Source organism: Zophobas morio, unplaced genomic scaffold, assembly GCF_036711695.1.
Source record: "Zophobas morio isolate AGI-343-1 ecotype UQ-CSIRO unplaced genomic scaffold, CSIRO_AGI_Zmor_V1 ptg000436l, whole genome shotgun sequence".
Lineage (NCBI taxonomy): Eukaryota > Metazoa > Arthropoda > Insecta > Coleoptera > Tenebrionidae > Zophobas > Zophobas morio.
In genome coordinates this window covers 105,072-124,676 of record NW_026972539.1, presented here as the reverse complement: position 1 = coordinate 124,676, position 19,605 = coordinate 105,072, and the positions used below count along the sequence as shown (strand labels likewise).

General features: G+C 34.3%; 1 protein-coding gene across 1 annotated transcript; it reads right to left on the bottom strand.

Annotated features, from left to right (window-relative positions):
- Positions 1 to 8,968: 8,968 nt before the first annotated feature.
- Positions 8,969 to 11,679, bottom strand: LOC135120885 (trifunctional enzyme subunit beta, mitochondrial-like). Its single transcript, XM_064045211.1, has 13 exons — positions 11,550 to 11,679; positions 11,306 to 11,450; positions 11,099 to 11,254; positions 10,959 to 11,001; positions 10,754 to 10,858; positions 10,308 to 10,372; positions 10,127 to 10,244; positions 9,983 to 10,077; positions 9,637 to 9,777; positions 9,424 to 9,500; positions 9,269 to 9,362; positions 9,115 to 9,218; positions 8,969 to 9,063 (listed from the first exon to the last, which is right to left on the bottom strand). Exons 2-13 carry the CDS (start codon positions 11,414 to 11,416, stop codon positions 8,994 to 8,996), a joined length of 1,179 nt encoding a protein of 392 aa, XP_063901281.1. The 5' UTR covers positions 11,417 to 11,450; positions 11,550 to 11,679; the 3' UTR covers positions 8,969 to 8,993.
- Positions 11,680 to 19,605: the final 7,926 nt, after the last annotated feature.

The following is a 19,605-nucleotide window of genomic DNA, read 5'->3' as shown; positions in this document are numbered from 1 at the left end:
CATGCATAAACGAATTTTTCTTTAATGTAATTTGCATGGTATGATGGAATTGTATTTTTAAAATTTTTTTAAACTAAATAATAAAATATTATATGTAGATATAATACTAGATTAATAAGGTAAAAAGCTTTAATTAAATGGGAACTGGCTCATCACAGCAGGTTTCGAGAGTTCTTTCTGCTACCGAGAGAAGGTTACTCAGAGGAAATATTTAAGGGTCTAAAGTAGGCCGCAGTATTTACGATAGTAAATTATAGAATGTTATCCATCTACGTCAGTGGGTTTGCGAGTCAAAATAGACTGCCTAACGTTACTTAAGGCATTTTCCGTCGGCTGAATAACTTTCGCAAAGAAAGAACAGATTTGGGAGTTATATCTTTGTCTCAAGGCAAGACAAGCCGGTGACACGAACTGTGTAGCAAAGTGCTCGGCAAAAAGTGTCTCTTCTACATCTTTCTTCCCACCAAAACTACTTTTTGACGGTGATGGTTGGTATGATAGAGGTTTTTATTGATCCGCTTAACGAATCGCCAAAAGATACAATCCATCATAAGCCACCTTCGACACACCTAACATTACGGCCTCCAAGAGGCTGTGGAAAGAAAGATCAGCTCTTTTTTAGCTGCGTCAATTGAATGGGCTAAGTATAAACTTACCGCAGGAGTTTTGTGCAGTGACAGCCAGATGTATGAACATTTTGTTCTTTTAGGTATATCGATAGATGACTAACTTGGCACGCTTCGCATTGTATTATCGCAGTGAAGGAATGAACATTTAAAGGGTACCCCCTCTTTCTTGTGCAACTGTCTTTGAGGAGCCAAACACTCGTAGGATATGCGTTGTTCTGCGTATTACTCGACATTTTACCATGTACGCTTCTGATTCATCTGTTTCGAGTTGCTAAGTTACAATTATTGACGCCACATGGGGCAACAGAGTCTAATTGTAGCTGCGCACCCTAATTACTTATGCTTAACGATTTTCGGGAGAATTGCAGATCGGAATTTTTTTCGTGGGCTTGGCTCCTGCTAAACTAAGAAACCTCTACGCCTTTTCAATTAGGAAAAGTATTGGGAGGATGTTGCTGCGCTTCTTTAAACGACCAATGCGGTTCCGTTAAGTAGTTTTTGAGAACCACCCATGTGCCAGCATTTCGGCTTATTTTGGCTGCCACAATTTTACAGCTTGTCCTTGCAGTTAACGCAGTGGGCATTCTACTGCAAAAGTCGTCTAGCGCAATAGCTGGTTTTTAAAAACATTTACGGTTTCAGGTTTTTAAGGTTTAGAGGATCTGTTTCCAAAGCAAAATCTTTTCATTTTGACCGCATAAAGCAAAGTCTATTACATTAACCGTGTCTTCGTTGGTAGGTAACGAGCTAAGGAAAGTATTTTATTTTCGAGAGCACTTTTACAGCCTCGAACGCTAGACTTCCGGCAATATATATCAAGTTATTTTTCGCAATTTATAAAGCGTAAAATATTTTCACAGCCTCTGCGCGTCCCCAGAGTACAAATAGAGCTGGCTAATGCTATGTGTGGTTAATCTTTTGCAAGGATTTAACGTCAAACAGCACATAACTAAAGACTGCAAGGTATTACCTACCAGTCCTTAACGTATCGACAGTAGGACAAGTTCCTTTAATCTAAAGATTTTTAAGGAGGCACTACCCTATGAAGGGCTGTTAGCACAAAATACTGTTTATATGTCATCTATAGAAGGTGGGCTGGAAAGTGCTCGGAAAAATATCATAACAATCTATTTTTCATGAACAGCTAGTAGCATTAGACATTGTAAAAGTCCTTCCGTAGGGGTGCTATAATATTCAGCGAGTATCACTTGCAGAAAATTCTCATGCACCGCTGGCATTCATCAAAACTAACTGAGGAACCGCTTTGTCTTAATTAGATTTTCACCACGCAAAATTGAACGTCCACATTCAGAGGACAGAAAGTCATCTATTAAGTATCAAGTCTTAATAATCTTGCAATCTTTATTTTTTTTTCTTATTTTCTACTATTATTTACATCTTCCATAAACTTTATTGTTCGTATCAGCTTACATTTCTTCCAAGTGGGGGAGAAGAAGGAGGGGATATCGAACCCAAATTACATTTTTATAATATTTAAATACTTCGATTGCTAACTTTATTATTACTTTCCAAATTTGTCAGTTACACAGTTTACTTATCATTATTTTCAAAATAGTTCCACATAATCAATCTTCGCATAAATAACTCTGATACTACTATTAAGTCAACACCAGTGTTTACTTAATGTTAAAACCTTAAATTCAATTAAAATCATTAAAGCTAACAATCCGCTTTTCTTGTTAAAAAATAGTTATTTGTTAAAAAATTTGCAGTAAACAGTGGAGCATAATTTTACTTAAGGGTTGTAGTAGTAACTAAAAAGCGAAATTTAAGTAGTAGGCGGTAAGTAGCTATTACAATGTGACCGAGTTTATATTGTATTTTCGATAGTTCCCTAAATTTAACTTGTTAGCTGATTAAGTTTAAGATAAATAATTTTTTTTTTTTATACATTTAAGAAATTTATATTTTACTAGATAACCTGAATAGCCAGCGAAGCGATAACTAATTATTTTGTTTGACCAAGAGATACCCCGTGTGGGGCAATGTTTCTGTTCAAGTTATAGGGTGTCTTAGCGATGTTTTAAGCAGCATTTGTATAAAGTAAATACTAGTATATATTACTACATTTAAACATCTCAAATACAGGATTAAGCACTGTTATCTTTAGCCAAATTTATTAGCCAAAAGATGCTATTACTTTATATATACTACATTTTAAAAATAGCACTATACATAAACAAACTATAAGAAAGAGTAGCAGTTCCCACTAGTCCTTCGCCGAAACAAAGCAGCGAGTAGTGTTCTCTACCACCACTCAATTTTTAAGCCTTTTTTTTCGTGCATTTTTTTTAAAAATTAAAAAACATAATGCACTCACTGGGAGTTTTCGTCCCGAAATTACTCCCCTAATGCAGCACTTAGAAAATTCAGCCCGAGACAAGTGGCAAGTTATACCTCTCATCAAGATAGATACAAAATAAGAAAGATACAATGAAGGCCCAGTCAAGCTCCGCGGGAACAATGTGGAAGGTTCAGAGATCAAAGCGCGGTAGTGACACTAGCATATCATTAGCACAATAGACAACGTCCCAACGGCGCTCTTACATGATAAATCTCTGTCATTTTTTTAAGTGAAACTGTAACCATAAGATGCAACTCTAAAAGGTGTTACATGCAGGTCTCTTGCCTGCGAGCCGTGTTCGATTATTATCTTTTTAGGACCAATACTAGCTTTACTAGGCAGTTTGCTAATTGTAAACAATTTTTGTATGGAAAACTCCGTTGATGCCTGTTCTTCTGCATTTCACACATTTCAGCTCTAAACGGCAATTTTACAAAGTAGAGGCGGTAGTTTAGTTGAGAGTTTTTGCCTATTCGTCTACTGTGAGGGGCTCAACGAGCATCAGAACCATTTTTATTTTATCTTTAAATCCAGTCAAGTACTTTTTCCGTCCAGTAAAAAATTATTTTCTTCCGGTAGACACTTAAATTAAAATGTATTCAGTACTTCTTGGGTCCCCATAGTGTTTGCAGGATTGCGGCTCATTTACATTAATTAAAAGGTACTACTTCCTGGAAGCCCTGTGTCCAATTACTTTACTTGCAAATGAAGTAAACAAGTAGAGTATATATACAACTTCTTTAGACACAAGCCACACTTACACATGGGTGGAGTTCATGTTTATCGCAATTACAATATGCAGCCAAACTAACTATACCTTTTTGTTGCTTCCGGTCATACGTACGTATGTATCTTTTTACTGGAGGGTTTTATTAATCTCAACCCAAAAGTAGATGCCGAGGACAAAAATACTTTCAATATTTTTTTAGGATGGTAACTTATAGCCCTATTAATTATAGGGTTCTGGTGTGTGCACAGCTTTTATAGGAATTTGATTATAAAAATTTTATCTTAAGGAGCATTATATATCACGAAATATCTGGGCAACTGATATAATTTATGGGAACTTTGTAAACGTACAAAGCATCAAAATTTGTTAACCAGCAATCTTTTGTGACAATAATCCCCACGAAGAGCGTGCAATAGCTTAAAGATCAATTAAAGCACCATCTTTCATTTAGTCATTTGTTTAATTAATGCTCTAACTAATGAGTTCCAATTGTTTTTAATATGTTTTCGAGTCTTTTAAAAATCTTTTAGTCAAAAATATTACTTGGTTAATGTTATTTTATAATTACAATCTATAGTACTACTGTTACTATTTATATATCACTAATAATATGTTTAGCATTTATAGTATTATTATTGTGACATTCATTAATAAATTTTTGTTTATTATTATCTTAGTTGGGTTGATATATTTATTATAAATATAAAAGTCGTCATCATCACTGTTACTTTTGTGCATATTACCTTAAACTTCGCATTTCTTTTACATGGGGGGTCAAGTCTTGAAAGTAGGGTTGCGCCCGGTGAAGAGCGCCTCGATCTTGTTAAATACTTTTTAGTTAAGCCCGTCTTACATATCTATATTTAATATTTGTTTTTGTTTTAACCTTCTTATCTTTATCCCCAACTTGTTCTTATCCTTGTATTCCTATATTACTAATTTTTTATATTATATGCTAGTCTGTTTCATGCTCTTATCATTCTTTTATTTTTTTATGTTTTGTAACTTTTAGCGCGCTTTATTATCATCATAGGGCCCCTGCCGCTTTAAAGTCGTGTATTAAGTCACAGTTCATTTAACTCACCCTTTAGGTGATGGTAAGTGATATCTATGTGTTAGCCGTTTATTTAAGACACCTCGTACCCTTAGGTTTAAATTGCATCTATCAATGTGCTCGGAAAAAATAATTATTACCAGATCTTTGAAATGAGGTAAAATTTGGACTATAATTTCAATATCGGTTAGGCTTCCTATCAATAAATCGAGATAGGTAAGGTACCAATAAATGATGTTCCTTATAACTTAGTTGAGGACGTGAAGATCTTGTTTAAAACGGAGAATTATAAAAATAATATTGTTACAAATCGAAAAAAAACCAAGCAAAGTAGGAAGCCGTCTTCACACGTTATCCTTTAAATGCGTAGAGAAAAATAAGCATTCGTTTTTAATTTTGAACATAATTAGAGCCCTTAACTGCCTTGAACTGTGGAGCCCAATCCTCTAAAAATATATATGATTTAAAAGGTACTTCCAGATATAAGGAGCGTATTATAAGGGAAGCACCTTGAGTCAAGCTGAAAAATAAGTCAAATGAATGGTTGAGCTCCGAAAAATAGCAAAGACCTCATATTTATGCATGATGTGAGAAGCTACTTAAAGTAAATTTTTTAAAAGTAACTAATAATTTCTGGAAAGAAACCATACGGTTCTTAAAGAGTTTAAAAGATATGCGTATGTATGTTGCTCTTAAGAGCATGAGTGGTGGGATCAGGACCCCAAATGAGGATTATAAGTATGACAGCCAGAAACAAAAAACTGTTTAGCATATATTGTAATGCAAAGAACCACCACTCGAGAAGAAATAGGCGCGCACTTAAGAAAGTACTTCGCGCTCGCTATTTTTAATAAGAGGAGGACACCCCTAAGATTAAACTTATTAGCTTGGGATTCTAAATAAAGAATAACCTGGCTCAAGTATTTAAAATAGCTTTAAAGGTAAGCAATTGGTACCTTAATGTTCTTTAATATTAGTGTAACAGTCCTATTCATTGTGCTGTTGTTACTGTTCCTGTTAGGTAAGCTGTTAAATCTAATGTGAAACTTGGGTGTAAGATGACGAGGAAGAAAATTAAGTAAATGGTGTCATAAAGTTATTAATAAATAAGCGTGAATCATATTAATAATTGATAAGGCACAACTCTTCTGATCGACACCAGCATTAAACACAATTTAGTTAAGCTCAAATAAGATAGAGCATAACATATAGATAGGATTTAGCTGTTGCTTGGTCCTTTATTAAGCTAATGAGTATATATAACTAAACACAATTACTTAAGCCATAAGTGAACAGTAAGAACTTATAGGAGTTTTTTTTTTAATATGGAATATTGATAGAATTAAGCACATATAAAAAGCAGTATTTATTGGTTATTACAATAAATACTGTTGGAATTAACTTTACGTGAATTAGTACGTTTTTAAACCACGTTTTTTGTTTTCTATCCTTTATGTAAATTAACTCTGTTTCTCCCCCTAAGATATAAACCCGTCCCTCTAGGGAAACAATAAAAAGGTCGCTCTTCCTCTTTTTTGCGGTTACATGCATAGTAAGGTAAATATTATAGAGGGTTTATAGTTAATACTTTCCCATCTGGTCATGGTTCGACTGTGAAACATGTGGACAAGTAGAAAAAAAAATTAAATATCTGGGGAGTGACAGTATTACATTTGAGGCTTAAAAGATAATTGTCACTAAATATGAATTATGCCAGCGTTTTAGGAAAAAATTCTTTATTCTAAGGAAAAACCTAGATTAATAGATAAGGGCTGAAAAAACTTAGGTGCATTTAGCTGTTGATATAATGAAAATGTTTAAACCGTGTGATTTATAAGTTATTTTGACTATACTGAAAGTTTGTATGGGCTTCGTTACCTCCTGAAGTTTACAGTAAAAGCTGTAAAATCTTGCTTAAAAAGAGTTTACTTAGCTGATCTCTAAAATTTAAGTTGTAGAATGTTTCTTTTTTGGGTAAGCTGGTAAGTAATAAGGATTTTAAAAGCTTAATTATGATTGGGATAAACCATTTTATGAATGTCCGAAAGTGTAATTTATATCATTAAAAAGTCTATACTACTGTGTGTGAAATGTCGAGGGGTTTACAATATAAAGAACTAGATTACCGGTGGTTGTTGGTTTCTACTCTTTTAGTCGGAGTCAGAGTATAGGTTAGTGCAGATTAAACACTATTAAACTCTTTTAGTGCAATCAATGCAACTAAACTTGTGTTAAGTCACAAAAGATAAATTAAATTTTAAACATTGAAAAACTTATAAGAGAAACCGTAAAATTATTATCAGACACAATTGGATAATAATATGAATTGCAATATGTTTAAAAAAAGAAAATTTTTAATGCAGGTCAAATGGAATTACAGAGAATGTGATAGTAAGCTAAACGGTGAAATTTAAAAAGGGGTCTACCACAATTACTGAAGACATGAAAATAACTTACATTAATAATATTTTGAGTAAAAAAAACTTTGCAATAAGTGATGAAAAAAATTATAGCTAGAAAGCATTATTAATTAAAATCTAACGAAAAAAAAATAATTTTTTCAAAGATTATCCCTGATTAAACGACGCTTTCGTTCATACTACTAAAAGTTTATGGAAACTTTTTACTTTAAAAGAACGACGAGAATAGTTTTGGTAATAAAGTTTTTATTATACGAGCACGTTATTTTTACTTTACTCTTATAAAAATCTTCACACTAGGCTAACTTTAATTTTTTAACATAAGATTTCATCACTAAGGGATGTGGTTCAACATACCATATGCCATCCATTGTTCAACCTCTCACATTATATACACCTCGTGTAACAACCTTAAATTTTTAGAAAGTGACCAGTTCTTAACATTTTTATAGACTGATACACAAACAAGTATGCTCCTGGCAAACTTATAAAAAAGGCACCGTCAAAGATTAGATGATTCACGTATGCTGTTCACGCTACTTATTTCTGTCTTCCTCCTTCTTTGCGCAATCCAAGAGATCCATCGTTAAAAGTTGGTTTACTTTTTTCTTTTTTAATGACTTTAATATTAAAAGTTTTTTTTTAACTTCAATTAGTTGAAGATATTACCATATTTAGTTAGTTATTTACATATGGTTGCACAAATGAACTGCATTCACATTCTCTAGTCCTTTAAAAATATAAATGGAAATATTAAAACACCATCAGGTGACACTATACTTAGTTAGGGCTCCTACTCGCCTAGTCTCTCGAGTTTGACTGTAGCGCTTATAACAATAAAATTGATATAAAAAGAGGTAGCAGGTTTATTGAACTACACTATATCTGCAATGTAGTAGAAAAACCCTAAACTATAGCTCATTTTTACTGCTTAACCTTTATTACATAGGCCAGGGTCCATACGTATCTTAGGTCATTCTTTTTCTAATTGACTTTTCCATTTATAAATTGTGAAGATTAGGCAGTAACCTACTTGTTATTTTAAGAGTTCTTGTATGTGTCTACTATATTATTACACCAATTTTATTTTCTTTATATTCAGCATGGGTCTGTGTTACCTCAACCCGCCTTTACAATGGTTTAAATCTGTATTAATTACTTTCGAACAAACAGATAAATTTTCCAGTATTGTCTGTAGTATCTCATTGTATTTTGCTGGAAACTAGCTTCTAAACATCCGACATAACTTCGGGATCCCTCATAATACATAATTCTATAATTTTTGCTTCTGCACAAATGTGTCTGGAACCTTCCATGTTTCATATAAAAGGCAGGACATCCCTTTCTACGTAAACAACTGTGAATGTGTACATTATTGCATGTGTACATTATTGCATTTTCTTTTAATTCTCTACTGTACGGTTCAAAATAAATTCTGTGCTACGACTTCGAAAAAATAGGAGCCCTTACAGCTGAAAAGCAATAATAGAGAAATTATACAGACAACGGTAGGAGTTGTCCTCTTTAGGCATACTAGGTAGAAAATTAGAGGGGTTGTAAAAACTGTGCGGCTACTTATCCTGCACGCTTATAAAAAAGACAGAGCATAATTATTAAATATATGAAGATATTTTAAAGACGTGGCTATTTCAAAAGAAAGGATGTTTCGGGTAAAACGGATTTCCAGAGAGAAAAGTAAAAGCAAGACTTTAAACCTTTTTAAAGAAAACAGAAGCAGAGAAAGAAAGAAAGCTGCGGTAAATGTTTTTAATAACGTAAAGATGAGCAGTCCCGTTTATGAGGAGCGTTCGAGGATAGCGCAGCAACCCTGCCCGCCTGCAGCGCAGACGGAGAGAAGCCCAAGTCTAGAGGCAAAGTTAAAGACTGTATTGAAAATACTGCTTTTACCAGACAACCTCCCGTCTTCGGTGAGCAGTCTATTAGCAACAGTAGTCAGCAAACGGACACCCGTTGCGCCAAAGGGGTGCCCTATAGACAACGATCCGCCTAGCAAATTAAGCTGGTAGAGCGCATTACTGAAGTTGTAAAGTTGAAAAGTATTATCAAGACTTTTTCCATGGGAATTTCTCCTAGTCGGTTTCGCCGGAGGTGACGTTGGCAGAAAATTTCGCTATCCAAAGCCCGCAAGCAGGCGAGAACTTGCCTAGATAGCAACACGCACTTTACAAAGACTCTGCAAGGGGGAAGTACTCGATGATGTGCACCCGGCAAAGGCTTCATGCAGTTCAATAACATCAATGTCAGAAAGTTCGAGCCCCGCCAATGAGAGGGCTTTAGGAATCTAAAGCAGATAACGAGGATTTTTAGGTAAAACTGGCAATAAACAAACGGCGTCTAAAATATAATAAAAAGTATAATTTTAATTATCATCCGAAAAGCTTTTTAAGGGTAAGCACACAACATAAGCAGCACGTAACGGCATAAGCAGGTCCAAGCAAGAGTTGATCGACGGGGTCCTGTGAAACAAATACCAGTTCTCGTATGTACGCCTTCGGCTTATAGCCGAGTGTCAAAGCTGTTTCTTCCGCCATAAGTAAGGCGGCAGCGGCACCATCAGTCTAATAAAAATATTGTAGGTGTTTATATACATATGGAAGAGGTAGGGACAGCATCACGCCTTGCAAAGGCTTTAACTAAAAATCTTCGTGGTTATGTAGTTAACATTAGTAGCTTCCGCTATCATCTAAGTTTCTTACGTGCCATAAAAAATGTCTACTTTAGACTTGCCCTAAAATGGTTCGAGAATATAGAGTATGAAGCTACGAAGAAGGAGGAGTTTCCCGGAGTTACGGAGCCGTGGGGTCGAAGGAAGCAGGGTTTATGAGCAGCGAGCTTTTCAGGGTTGCTCACTCGTATTCCTGCAGTGCAAGTACCAAGAGAAGAGAGGACGGAGCAGCAGACGGATACCGTTGTCCTCAGAAACAAAGTTGACGGCGCCCGGCACACGCACGGGGGTCCGGTCCAGCAGCTTTCCAGAGGCACTGGCATCCAGAGCAAGTTTGTGAGAACGGAGCGCGTAGGCATCCTTATAAATTGGATAGCAATAAATACCACTGCGGCTATTTGTTCCCCAAAAACATATATTTACTGATTCTTGACGAGTAATGTTGAAAGCAATGCAGAGACGTTCAGCCGATTCACCTAGAAGCTCTCCTAAAAATAGTTTAGTCAGCAAATTCGATTTTAAACTTCTCCATAAAAAGTTAGATAAGTAGAGCAGACTACAAAAATAATAAGACTTATAATAAAACTTATAATAATAAAAACATGCTAAAAAAATTCTTGTATAATAAAATGATCTGTTAATAAAAAACTTGAATACTTCCTTAAAAAACGAATAAAGGCCAAAAACTAATAGTTTATAATCTTCCTCAAATAAGTCTAAATAACACAACCTAGTAATTGCCTCAATACATAATAAAAAGGTTAAAATTTACAAGAAAATTTGAGGGTTGACATTAAGGTGGAGTATAAATATCATTATTTACAGGTTTCGTAAAATTCAAAATACCCATCAAATTATTTAACAAAAACCTGTAGAAAATTCTTTAACTGCGGGTATATCCAACTTGAAATCGGTCGATTCAAGAGAGCAGAGCCAGGATAACCAATTAACAACTCCTTTCATTTTGCATAACTCTAAAACACAATAGTTATAAGTATAAAAAACAACTCAAGCTCAAGTTGGAGGAATCCAAACAAAGAAAAATAAATTAACGAATAAAGCTTATTGTAGTACCTATCAACTTTGCTCTTAACGAACGGCTAAGTCTAATAGGGACCTGTAAAAGTTAGTCATATAACTTAGTGAAAGTGCAGGATCACATAATGAACAAGCGAAAACATAAAACTTAAGACAAATATTATCTCAAGCGGTACATCAGAAAACGTTTCACAACCGCCCGCTATGATGGCATCAGCTTTTCCGAGCGCTATTGCATTTACAGCAGCGTCAATGGCCGAAAGAGACGAGATGCAAGCAGAAGTAACTGTGTGAGCATGCACGGTTTCAGGTAGGTTGGCCCTCAAGGCCGCCTGATTTTGTTATAGGTATAGCTTTATAATACTATCCTAGAGGTATACAACCTCGCGAGCTACATTGCTTGCATTAATCTCTTGAATTGTCGTTCCTATAATAACTTGTGAAAGAAGATCCTTGTCTACTTGAGTTTTTTTAAGAAGGCTTGAAATGGCCATTCGCGCCAAATCATGGGCTTGCAAATTCTTATAACTTTTATAATAATAATCAGTAAATAAATAAAATAGATAAAGGTATTTGTAAATCATAAAATATATTATGAAATGAATATAAGATAAAAATTCAATAGACCCAGTTCTAGAAATTTGAAAAGGAGTTCGTACACCCTCAACTACTACAACTTGACGGCCAAGTCTTTTAAAGAAAAAACTTTTCTTATTTGAAGAACTTGAGATAAGTTGTCGATTTTTATTACTTCGCTTAGACCGGTATTTAGAATTCAAATTGGTGGAAATAGTTTTCTTCAAAACCTTAAAAACCAAATTTGGACGTATTTCAAAAAAGGATCCAAGGAAACAGTAAAAATTAATTCTCGAAAGCATTTCGAATTTAAAAGGAATTAAAAGTATGATAAAAGTATCACAATAAGAGTAACTAATTTAAAAGACCCTTTATTAAATTGTAAACTCAAGCTTAATACAAAATAACTACTTTCGTCTCAACACTGCGACTGCATCCGTGCCCTCGTCAAAAGAGTTTTAGACTCAAGTCGCAATAAAGAGATTTCATATTAGACGAGAACTAAGAGCATAGACATTTAAGCGCTTGAAGTTCTCATTTCTCATTACTTTCGTATTTAAAGTGCGTAGTAAGGTTCAACCAGTATATTATATGTTCTAACTGTAACTTTTATGTATTGCGATATAACTTTATAGTATAGCGCTATCTGTTATCAGGCGAATTCTTCCCGTTCTTTAATTAAATGTTTGAGTCAAGTCCTTTTTTTTTAAAAATTGATAAATTACAGTCTATAGTTATTACCTTAAAATCATGCTTGCTATGCTGAATAATTGAATTCTATTTAGCTTTTATCTTTCCCACAGTTTATAGATTCTACTATTAAATGTAATTTGTTTTTCCCAATAGAATATAATTTTTTTAAATTAAATAATTACTTATATTTAATATAGGGGGGTGCAGCTATATCCATTTTATAAATGCATTGAAATGATAATAATTATTCTATTAATTCTGTCGTTCTTTGAGCTTCTAATCTTACCGCTTGCGCTCCTGCTTGTGCGTGGTTAAGACTTCGCTCCCTAGGGCCAATAGGTTTAAAATTTTGAAAAAACCAATAACCCAATTATAGGTCATATACATGATACAGCGGAACTGTTACCATATATGGAACTACTGTGCACATTGATCTACTACATATTAAAGATTAGAATATTTCTCGGAAAAAGCATCCAGTTCCTAGAAATGGTTAACCCTAAATTAATGTTTGAAAGGCAGTTTACAAGAATCAGTTTTTGATACTCAGGGGATTCCCTTGGTGCGTCTGCACCTATCTACTAGTCGATTGGCGAAGTGGACCGTCCCTATTTTGGTCTTTATGCATACATCTTTTTATATTTTTAATTATTAACAAAGTATATAATTTCAATTTCTCTACAAGAATATTTTTAAAATAGAGAGTGAAGTCGTTTACTCAAAAGAGCTAGACGGGTTAGTGGCTTAAACTAAAAAAGCGTGGCCTAAAGGCGTAAACTGAAATTAAAATCCTAATCTTGCAAGCGTAAGTTTAAATTAGACTAATTGGAAGAAATTTTGAACACGCGTTATTATTTTTATTAATAGTATCACTAATATATTCTTGCCAATATTATATTTCTCTTACATAAATTTTGCCTTTAAAGATGTCCAATACATTAGGAGTGTTTCGATCGCATAATTTAAGAAAGTAAATAGGTTTAAAAGTAGAAAGGAAATGTTGATTTATAACAGAGACCTCCAAATGCTTTTAGGCAGTTTTTAGTAAAGCGCTAAGTATAGTTCTCATATACCGAGCAACTATAAACATTCTTCAAAGTTGCTTGGTATTAGTTGTCTATATGTGTTAGAAGGCCAAGCTACTGACGCACACCTCATTATTAGCCTAAATTTAGCTTTGTAAAGATCAGGTGGTGAAGGCCTCTCAATTTAGTTTGTAAACCCAGAGGTATTTGACGTGATCATACCGAGGTGAAACTTTTAAGTAGAGAGACTTTTTTATTTATGCTTTTATCTCTTTTTTTTATAATGAGCATGATGTGGCTCTTTATGATTTACTATTTATAAACGACGTTTTCTGGTTCTTGATTAAGTTAACAACTTCGCATACAAGAGCTCTCAGATCGCTTTTTAGTAGTGCACGAGTACAGGTTAAGTTATTACCTTAAAGTATGTCCTTAATGTTCAATTTAAACCCCCTTAACTTAGCTTATATGAATACAAATGTATTGTAATAACAGCCATACACGAACAAAACAACAAAAGATGGATGAGAACAGCATTCTTATTAGGCACACATCAAGTTATTTACAGGAGTGGTTGGCCACGTGCTTATTAGCATGAAATAATCAGAATCAACTAAATAATTCGTAAAAGTTATGAAACTAACACACACCCCTCACCATTATAAAAAGATTTTAAGTTTACTTTACAAAGTTGAGGGTCGGACGAACTTTAGTTACGAGATCAGAAAGATTGTTAACTTCTAAGAATATTAAACTTACTAACTGCATTTTTTGAGGTTCTCACCTACCCTAAAAGTAGTGAATAGCTATATGTTTGGATCTCTCACTATGTTCGGGTTATTGCAGATCTAACAGCAGGCTGTTTATCCACTCTTATTTTTACGATGTGGTCGACGGCAAGAACTTCCTTAAAAAGTCTATGGTCGATTCACAGATAGCCCTCAATTCAACCCTATTGTTGACAAGACCGTGGTTCCTGCAAGGCTTATTTCCAAGTAATGAGCACACTATTGAGGAGTTAATATATCCTGTCGAGCTACGCCCTGTTTCCTTTCAACTGGCATAGTCGCTATCATTATAACCTTCTAGCACACAAAATATTGTTGACTATTATAATATATTGTATATAATGTTTAGTTTTGACAAGGTATCTTTTGATATTTTTGGCTAAAATTAAGTCTGCTCCTGTGGGCTTATTGCCTTTCTTGAACACTAACCCACAGCCAACGATTATCGGGCCTAGACACGGTGTAGAGCAGGGAAACCAATCAACTCTCTGCAAGGTGTAATAGGCAAATATGCACGTTGACTGTCATCAGTATCCATAATAGCAATATTCCTCGACGACTTCGCTTCATTCATTCCAAATTATTAATAATGTAATCTATACATTTTCATGACTTAATAATACTATTTCTATTTTGAGTGACATACATCCCCAAGGACCCTTACACTTATATAGTTACAAAACAAAGTCTAAAGTTTATCAGTCAACAAACACAGATAGTAAAAACGAGATAAATATTGCACAATGGTGCATCTTATTTCACGCGCAGGGACACGTCGCACAATGACCTGCTGTCCAGAACGGCTCGAAGATAATTTTAAAAATAAAATTATCCTTTCTTAAGAACGTGTCAAGTAAATATCCACATTACCATTGGGCTTAAGAATTGCCAAACGAACTTGGTAAGCTCATGATTTCGACTGTTCGCGATGAGTTTAAGCGCACATTATTTTGTTTGTATAAATCTACCTATAAATATAAAAATTAATGAAGGAATCGCTAAACTAAATAAGAATTATTCATAATAATTTAAGTTATTAGCAGATTAAGCAGTGAACACTTCATTTTACCGAGCATCTGCACAAATTATTATATGAAGATAGGGTTTTTTTGAGTTGCAGTCTCTTTATCTTTACGTTTAGTTTGTGCACGAAGAAAGTCTCCTGCAAACTTACTAATAATATTTTGCGTATACATTATTGTCATCATTGTGCAACGGCAATATCATAGCTTAAAGCGATGATAGAAAGCAAAACTCTTCTCTTCTCATTTGCTTCCCCACTTCGTCTCAAGTTCCTCTACTGTTATGATCCTCCCCCCCCCCCGCCCTTAAGTCCAAGAATCTTTTAGGCTAAAACAGCTGATGCCCTATAACTGTCTATTAGAGATTAAATCTTAGTAAACTCCCGAATAAACATTTAACGGCCCAACAACTTCTTCGCCTAATTGAATGAAGGAAATAAGCCTTTAGATATAAAAGATCCACTAAATCTGGCTTTCTTGATGTGAAGAGGGCCGAGTAAACCATGAGAGCTTGTAAAGCAAATTTTTTGGCAATCCCACCCGACCTATAATTTGTATTCGAGTCGTACTTTAAACGGCAGAGACTTCAGGTTTAAGTGGGTGCAGCTCCATTCGCAGTACCGCAAGATACTCTTTTTTCATCTCTGCTATTTTCGCTCTCTACAAGCTAAGTTCCTCTACCAGCCAACCGTTATACTCGATTTCGACCTTTACTCTTACGATGAAATGATTAGTCCGTTGTAAAAGGCACCCGTCCTACCACGTTAACGTCTTCAGCTTGGTGATGTTATTGGTGCTTCTTTATTTGCGCAGAAGAGAAAAACATGCTGACGGCCGTCGCCCTTAATCTTCAACGGCATGAACATTTTTTGTCCCTTACCTAAATATTCAGAGATCATTATAAGGGTACTGGGCCTACGCCAAACGGCGATCCCGCCCTCGTTTCCAAGTGCGACATAACTACTGCGCCTTTAGCTAAGGCGCCGTGGTTTTTGCTAAATGATATAGTTTAACCAAGAAGTTTATAGTTGAAAACCTTTATATAAATAATCAGTTTATAAAATTTGTTTGAGAAAGTTGCCAACTAGAGAAATGTGAAAGAACAAAGTTTTAGAAAGGAGTAAAATACAGTACAAAAATAGCATTGAAAATAAAAAGTGGGTGTTGTTTATACCTAAAAACCTCGAGCATTTTGTAATTATAAATTTGCTAATTGTTTTATTTGTGTACAGCGGCTATACTGTTAGAATTCTTTGAAAATTGAAGAGTAAGGCAGCTCATTTAATTTGAATTATATTAATACAATTATCAAGCCAGTAAGACAGGGTAATATAAATTTACATAGTGAATATGCAAAGGAGTTTGGCCCAAAATTGACTTTGACTCATCCCTTTAAATACCGCAGAAAAATTGTGTGGTCATTAAAAACAATTAGATCCGCATATAAACGGTGAGAGTTATGTTCTTTAGGCGGGCTTGCCCCAGGTATAAAGGAATGAAGCACTGTTATATTCTGCATGTATAATGAATAACATGCCACAGCTCTGACGGCCGATAACACAGCACATGACTTTTCAACTAAGGAAATATCTAACAAGAGAAAGTTCCTTACATTTGACTGCGAAGTTATTTTTTATCTAACCCCCAAATCAAAATTAGATGAGCTAAAACTGAATTTTTATCGGTTCTAATGTTTCTAGGGAATGTTAGAGATCCTTAATAAGCTTTAATTACTTACAGCAAAAATGTTTATTTTGACGAAATATAAAATGTTAATGAGTAAGTAGTAAATCAACCACTCCAAACGCCTACCTATAATAGTTAGCCCACTGCGGCCCTAATCACGTTTGTAAAAGGTAGATGAATAAAAATGCGAAGATGAAGAGGTTGTCAGTGGATATAGCGATGAATACCTGCAAGCGATTAACCAGGAGTTGGCTATTATGCAAAAAAAAAAGACTTAAATTCCAGCTGTTCTTCCCAAGGTTTAGCGTACGGTTGAAGTGTGGACGGCGCACCTGCCATTCCTTCTCTTAAAGAAAAGATTTACCCAGTCATATCTCAAGGTGCCCCGTTAAGGAAGGATTTATTTGTGTTAAACTACTTAATCGTTTCAGGTTAAGCTATGGGTTTTAAACAATGTTACAATGACACATGTATTCATGTAATGAAATCGCAAGGTGAACTTGTTATACTATTATTGTATTTCGATGATTGTATAATGGCTGGCAGAACCAAGATTAGAGCGACCACGATTTACTGCTTAGTTTTCTCACCATGTTTATACCTTTATATAAAAAGTTCACAACAGATCATATTTGTAAAACCAATTTAATTTATGCCAGATTAATTTTTATAATTTTTACCTTGTATTAACTTCGTGGTTGTGTATGGCGGTAGTGTCATTCAAGCGTAGATATAAGTATACTCAAAGTAGGAATAAAGGTTTAAAGTACATATACAAAACAGTGATTAGGCTGTCCCCCTTTACCACAGTACGTTCCACGTGGGGAATCAAGAGCAGAAAATTAAATCCCCCCTTCAGGGGTGTGCTATCTCTATTTATATACATTGGCATGCTAATTAGTAGACGCACGAGACTAACATATGCAAGAAAGGGGTGAAACCCAATTTTTCCCTTTTTGATTGTTTATTTAAGGCATGTGGGTTATGCTCCTCAGGCGGCTCCCAAATTATAATTAAATTCTACTGAGTTTTGTATTTAAAATAAATCTATGTTCTTCTTTTTTTGCTTATCTATTATATTTAGTTCTCGAAAACGTTAGACTTGTAAATAGACAAAATTTTTTTACCAGTTCTATTTTAAAAGTTAAATTATTCCAGCGAAAAAAAAAATTCGATTGAGATTGCTGTTTTGTTTTGTTTTATTTTTGTAATTTTTGAAAAGTTTATTTTTGGTTAGATAGGTAAGTAAACATTTGTGTTATTGGTTTTATTTTGAAATATTAATTGGGATATATAGAATTAAATTTTGAAAATAAATATTGGACTTTAAAGTATAGTTTCAACATTGGAAGCGATTTCTCAGAAAAAAACATATTTATTTTAAGCCCAGAGTTTTGCCCATTAAAGAGTTAAAGTGTATAACAATGAATTAATTTCCTATATTAATTCCAAACATGATATTAAAATACCAGGAGTGGCGTCATGAATTAACCTTTTAAACATTTTTTTTTTGCCTTAATGTAGTAAAATTAGTGTTTCTTTCAATCTTTGCTTTTTAATTATTTAAAAAGCGCGTTTAGATCAAGATTTTGTTATATACTTTAAATAGAATATTCACCCGTTTAAAACTTTGTTTTTCAACTGTGGTTCGCGGACTGCTTGTACTCAAAAATTGATTGTGGATCCGCGAAAGCTTTTCCATGCATTAAATCCGACTCTGTTACTACAGGCTTCGGAAAATTTTGCTGTTGCGGTGCGAGGGGTGTAGAACGCTGCATTCAACGTATTAGAAACCAAAGGTTATAACGTTCTATGAAGACAAAAAGCGCTAAACTAGCCGAATTTGCATAACAAAAACTCAGAAATTTAATACTAATTATAAAATGTACGACTAAAAATAAAAGATAACATTGAAAAATAAAAAGACCAGTCACTAGTAAAACTAAATTATAAGAAATAAAGTACAACTGAGAGTTATAGTAGCACAGTCGAGAACAATATATAATAGGAAAAAACCTAACGACGTGAGCCCTCGTACCTTGTAGGTTAGCCACACAGTATAGATTTTCCGGGACTAGAAACGAGTACAGAGAAAGAGCGCGATCGCCCAAGCCAAAAGCCATTATTTCGTCGGCTTACATGTTGGGAAAAGTTGCAGAAAGTCTGGTTATATTGCGCTTGTGCGAATTTTTTTTTAGTATTGTGTTTTCCTACAAGCTTGGGAAAAAAAACCAAACAGCGAAACCTTTAAAACTATATTAGTTAGACAAAATAATATTGTTAGCGCCTTAGTTTTTGAAGAACAGCAAAATAATATATCTTGATACTTTGAACTATAAATAAAAACAAACAAAAAAAACTTAGTTGGGCATTATAAGAAAATTTAAAACTTGGTTTCCATGTAGTATCTGGCAGTGAACTATTGTCACGGTCCCTCGTGTAATATGCTCCAAAGTTCCTTCAAAGGAAGCTATGAAACGTCTAAACTGATTTGTTTTACTTGCCTTATCACTAGTAATCACAGGACTTTTTGAAAGATAACGAGAACAGTTGGAACTTCAGAAAAGTCAAATGAAAACGATGACAACTTGTGACAAGTCACTGCACCAAGAGTTTTATTTAGTTGCTTTTCAAATAGCTAAAACAAAAAATTCATTTACTAATATTGATGAGTTGTTAGTAAATCTTTGCATCTTAGATGTCGCACAAGAAATTTTGGTTCCCCAAGCCACCGAAAACTAAAAGCCATACCGATTCCCGACAACACTGTTATTGTTGACATGGTCATCGCTATTAAAAACCAAGTTGTAGAGAGGATAAATGCGCTTTAATTTGATAAATCAAGTGGCTTGAGTAATCACTCTATCTTACCTTACTTTGTGAGATATAGTTA

Coding starts and splice junctions, on each gene's coding strand:
- LOC135120885 (XM_064045211.1), bottom strand. CDS start 11,416: ATGGCCATTTCAAGCCTTCTTAAAAAAACTCAAGTAGACAAGGATCTT. Junction 10,373..10,753: donor AGTTAAAGAATTTTCTACAG/GTTTTTGTTAAA, acceptor AACTATTTTTAG/GAGAGCTTCTAGGTGAATCG. Junction 9,778..9,982: donor CGGGAAACTCCTCCTTCTTC/GTAGCTTCATAC, acceptor TATTTTTATTAG/ACTGATGGTGCCGCTGCCGC.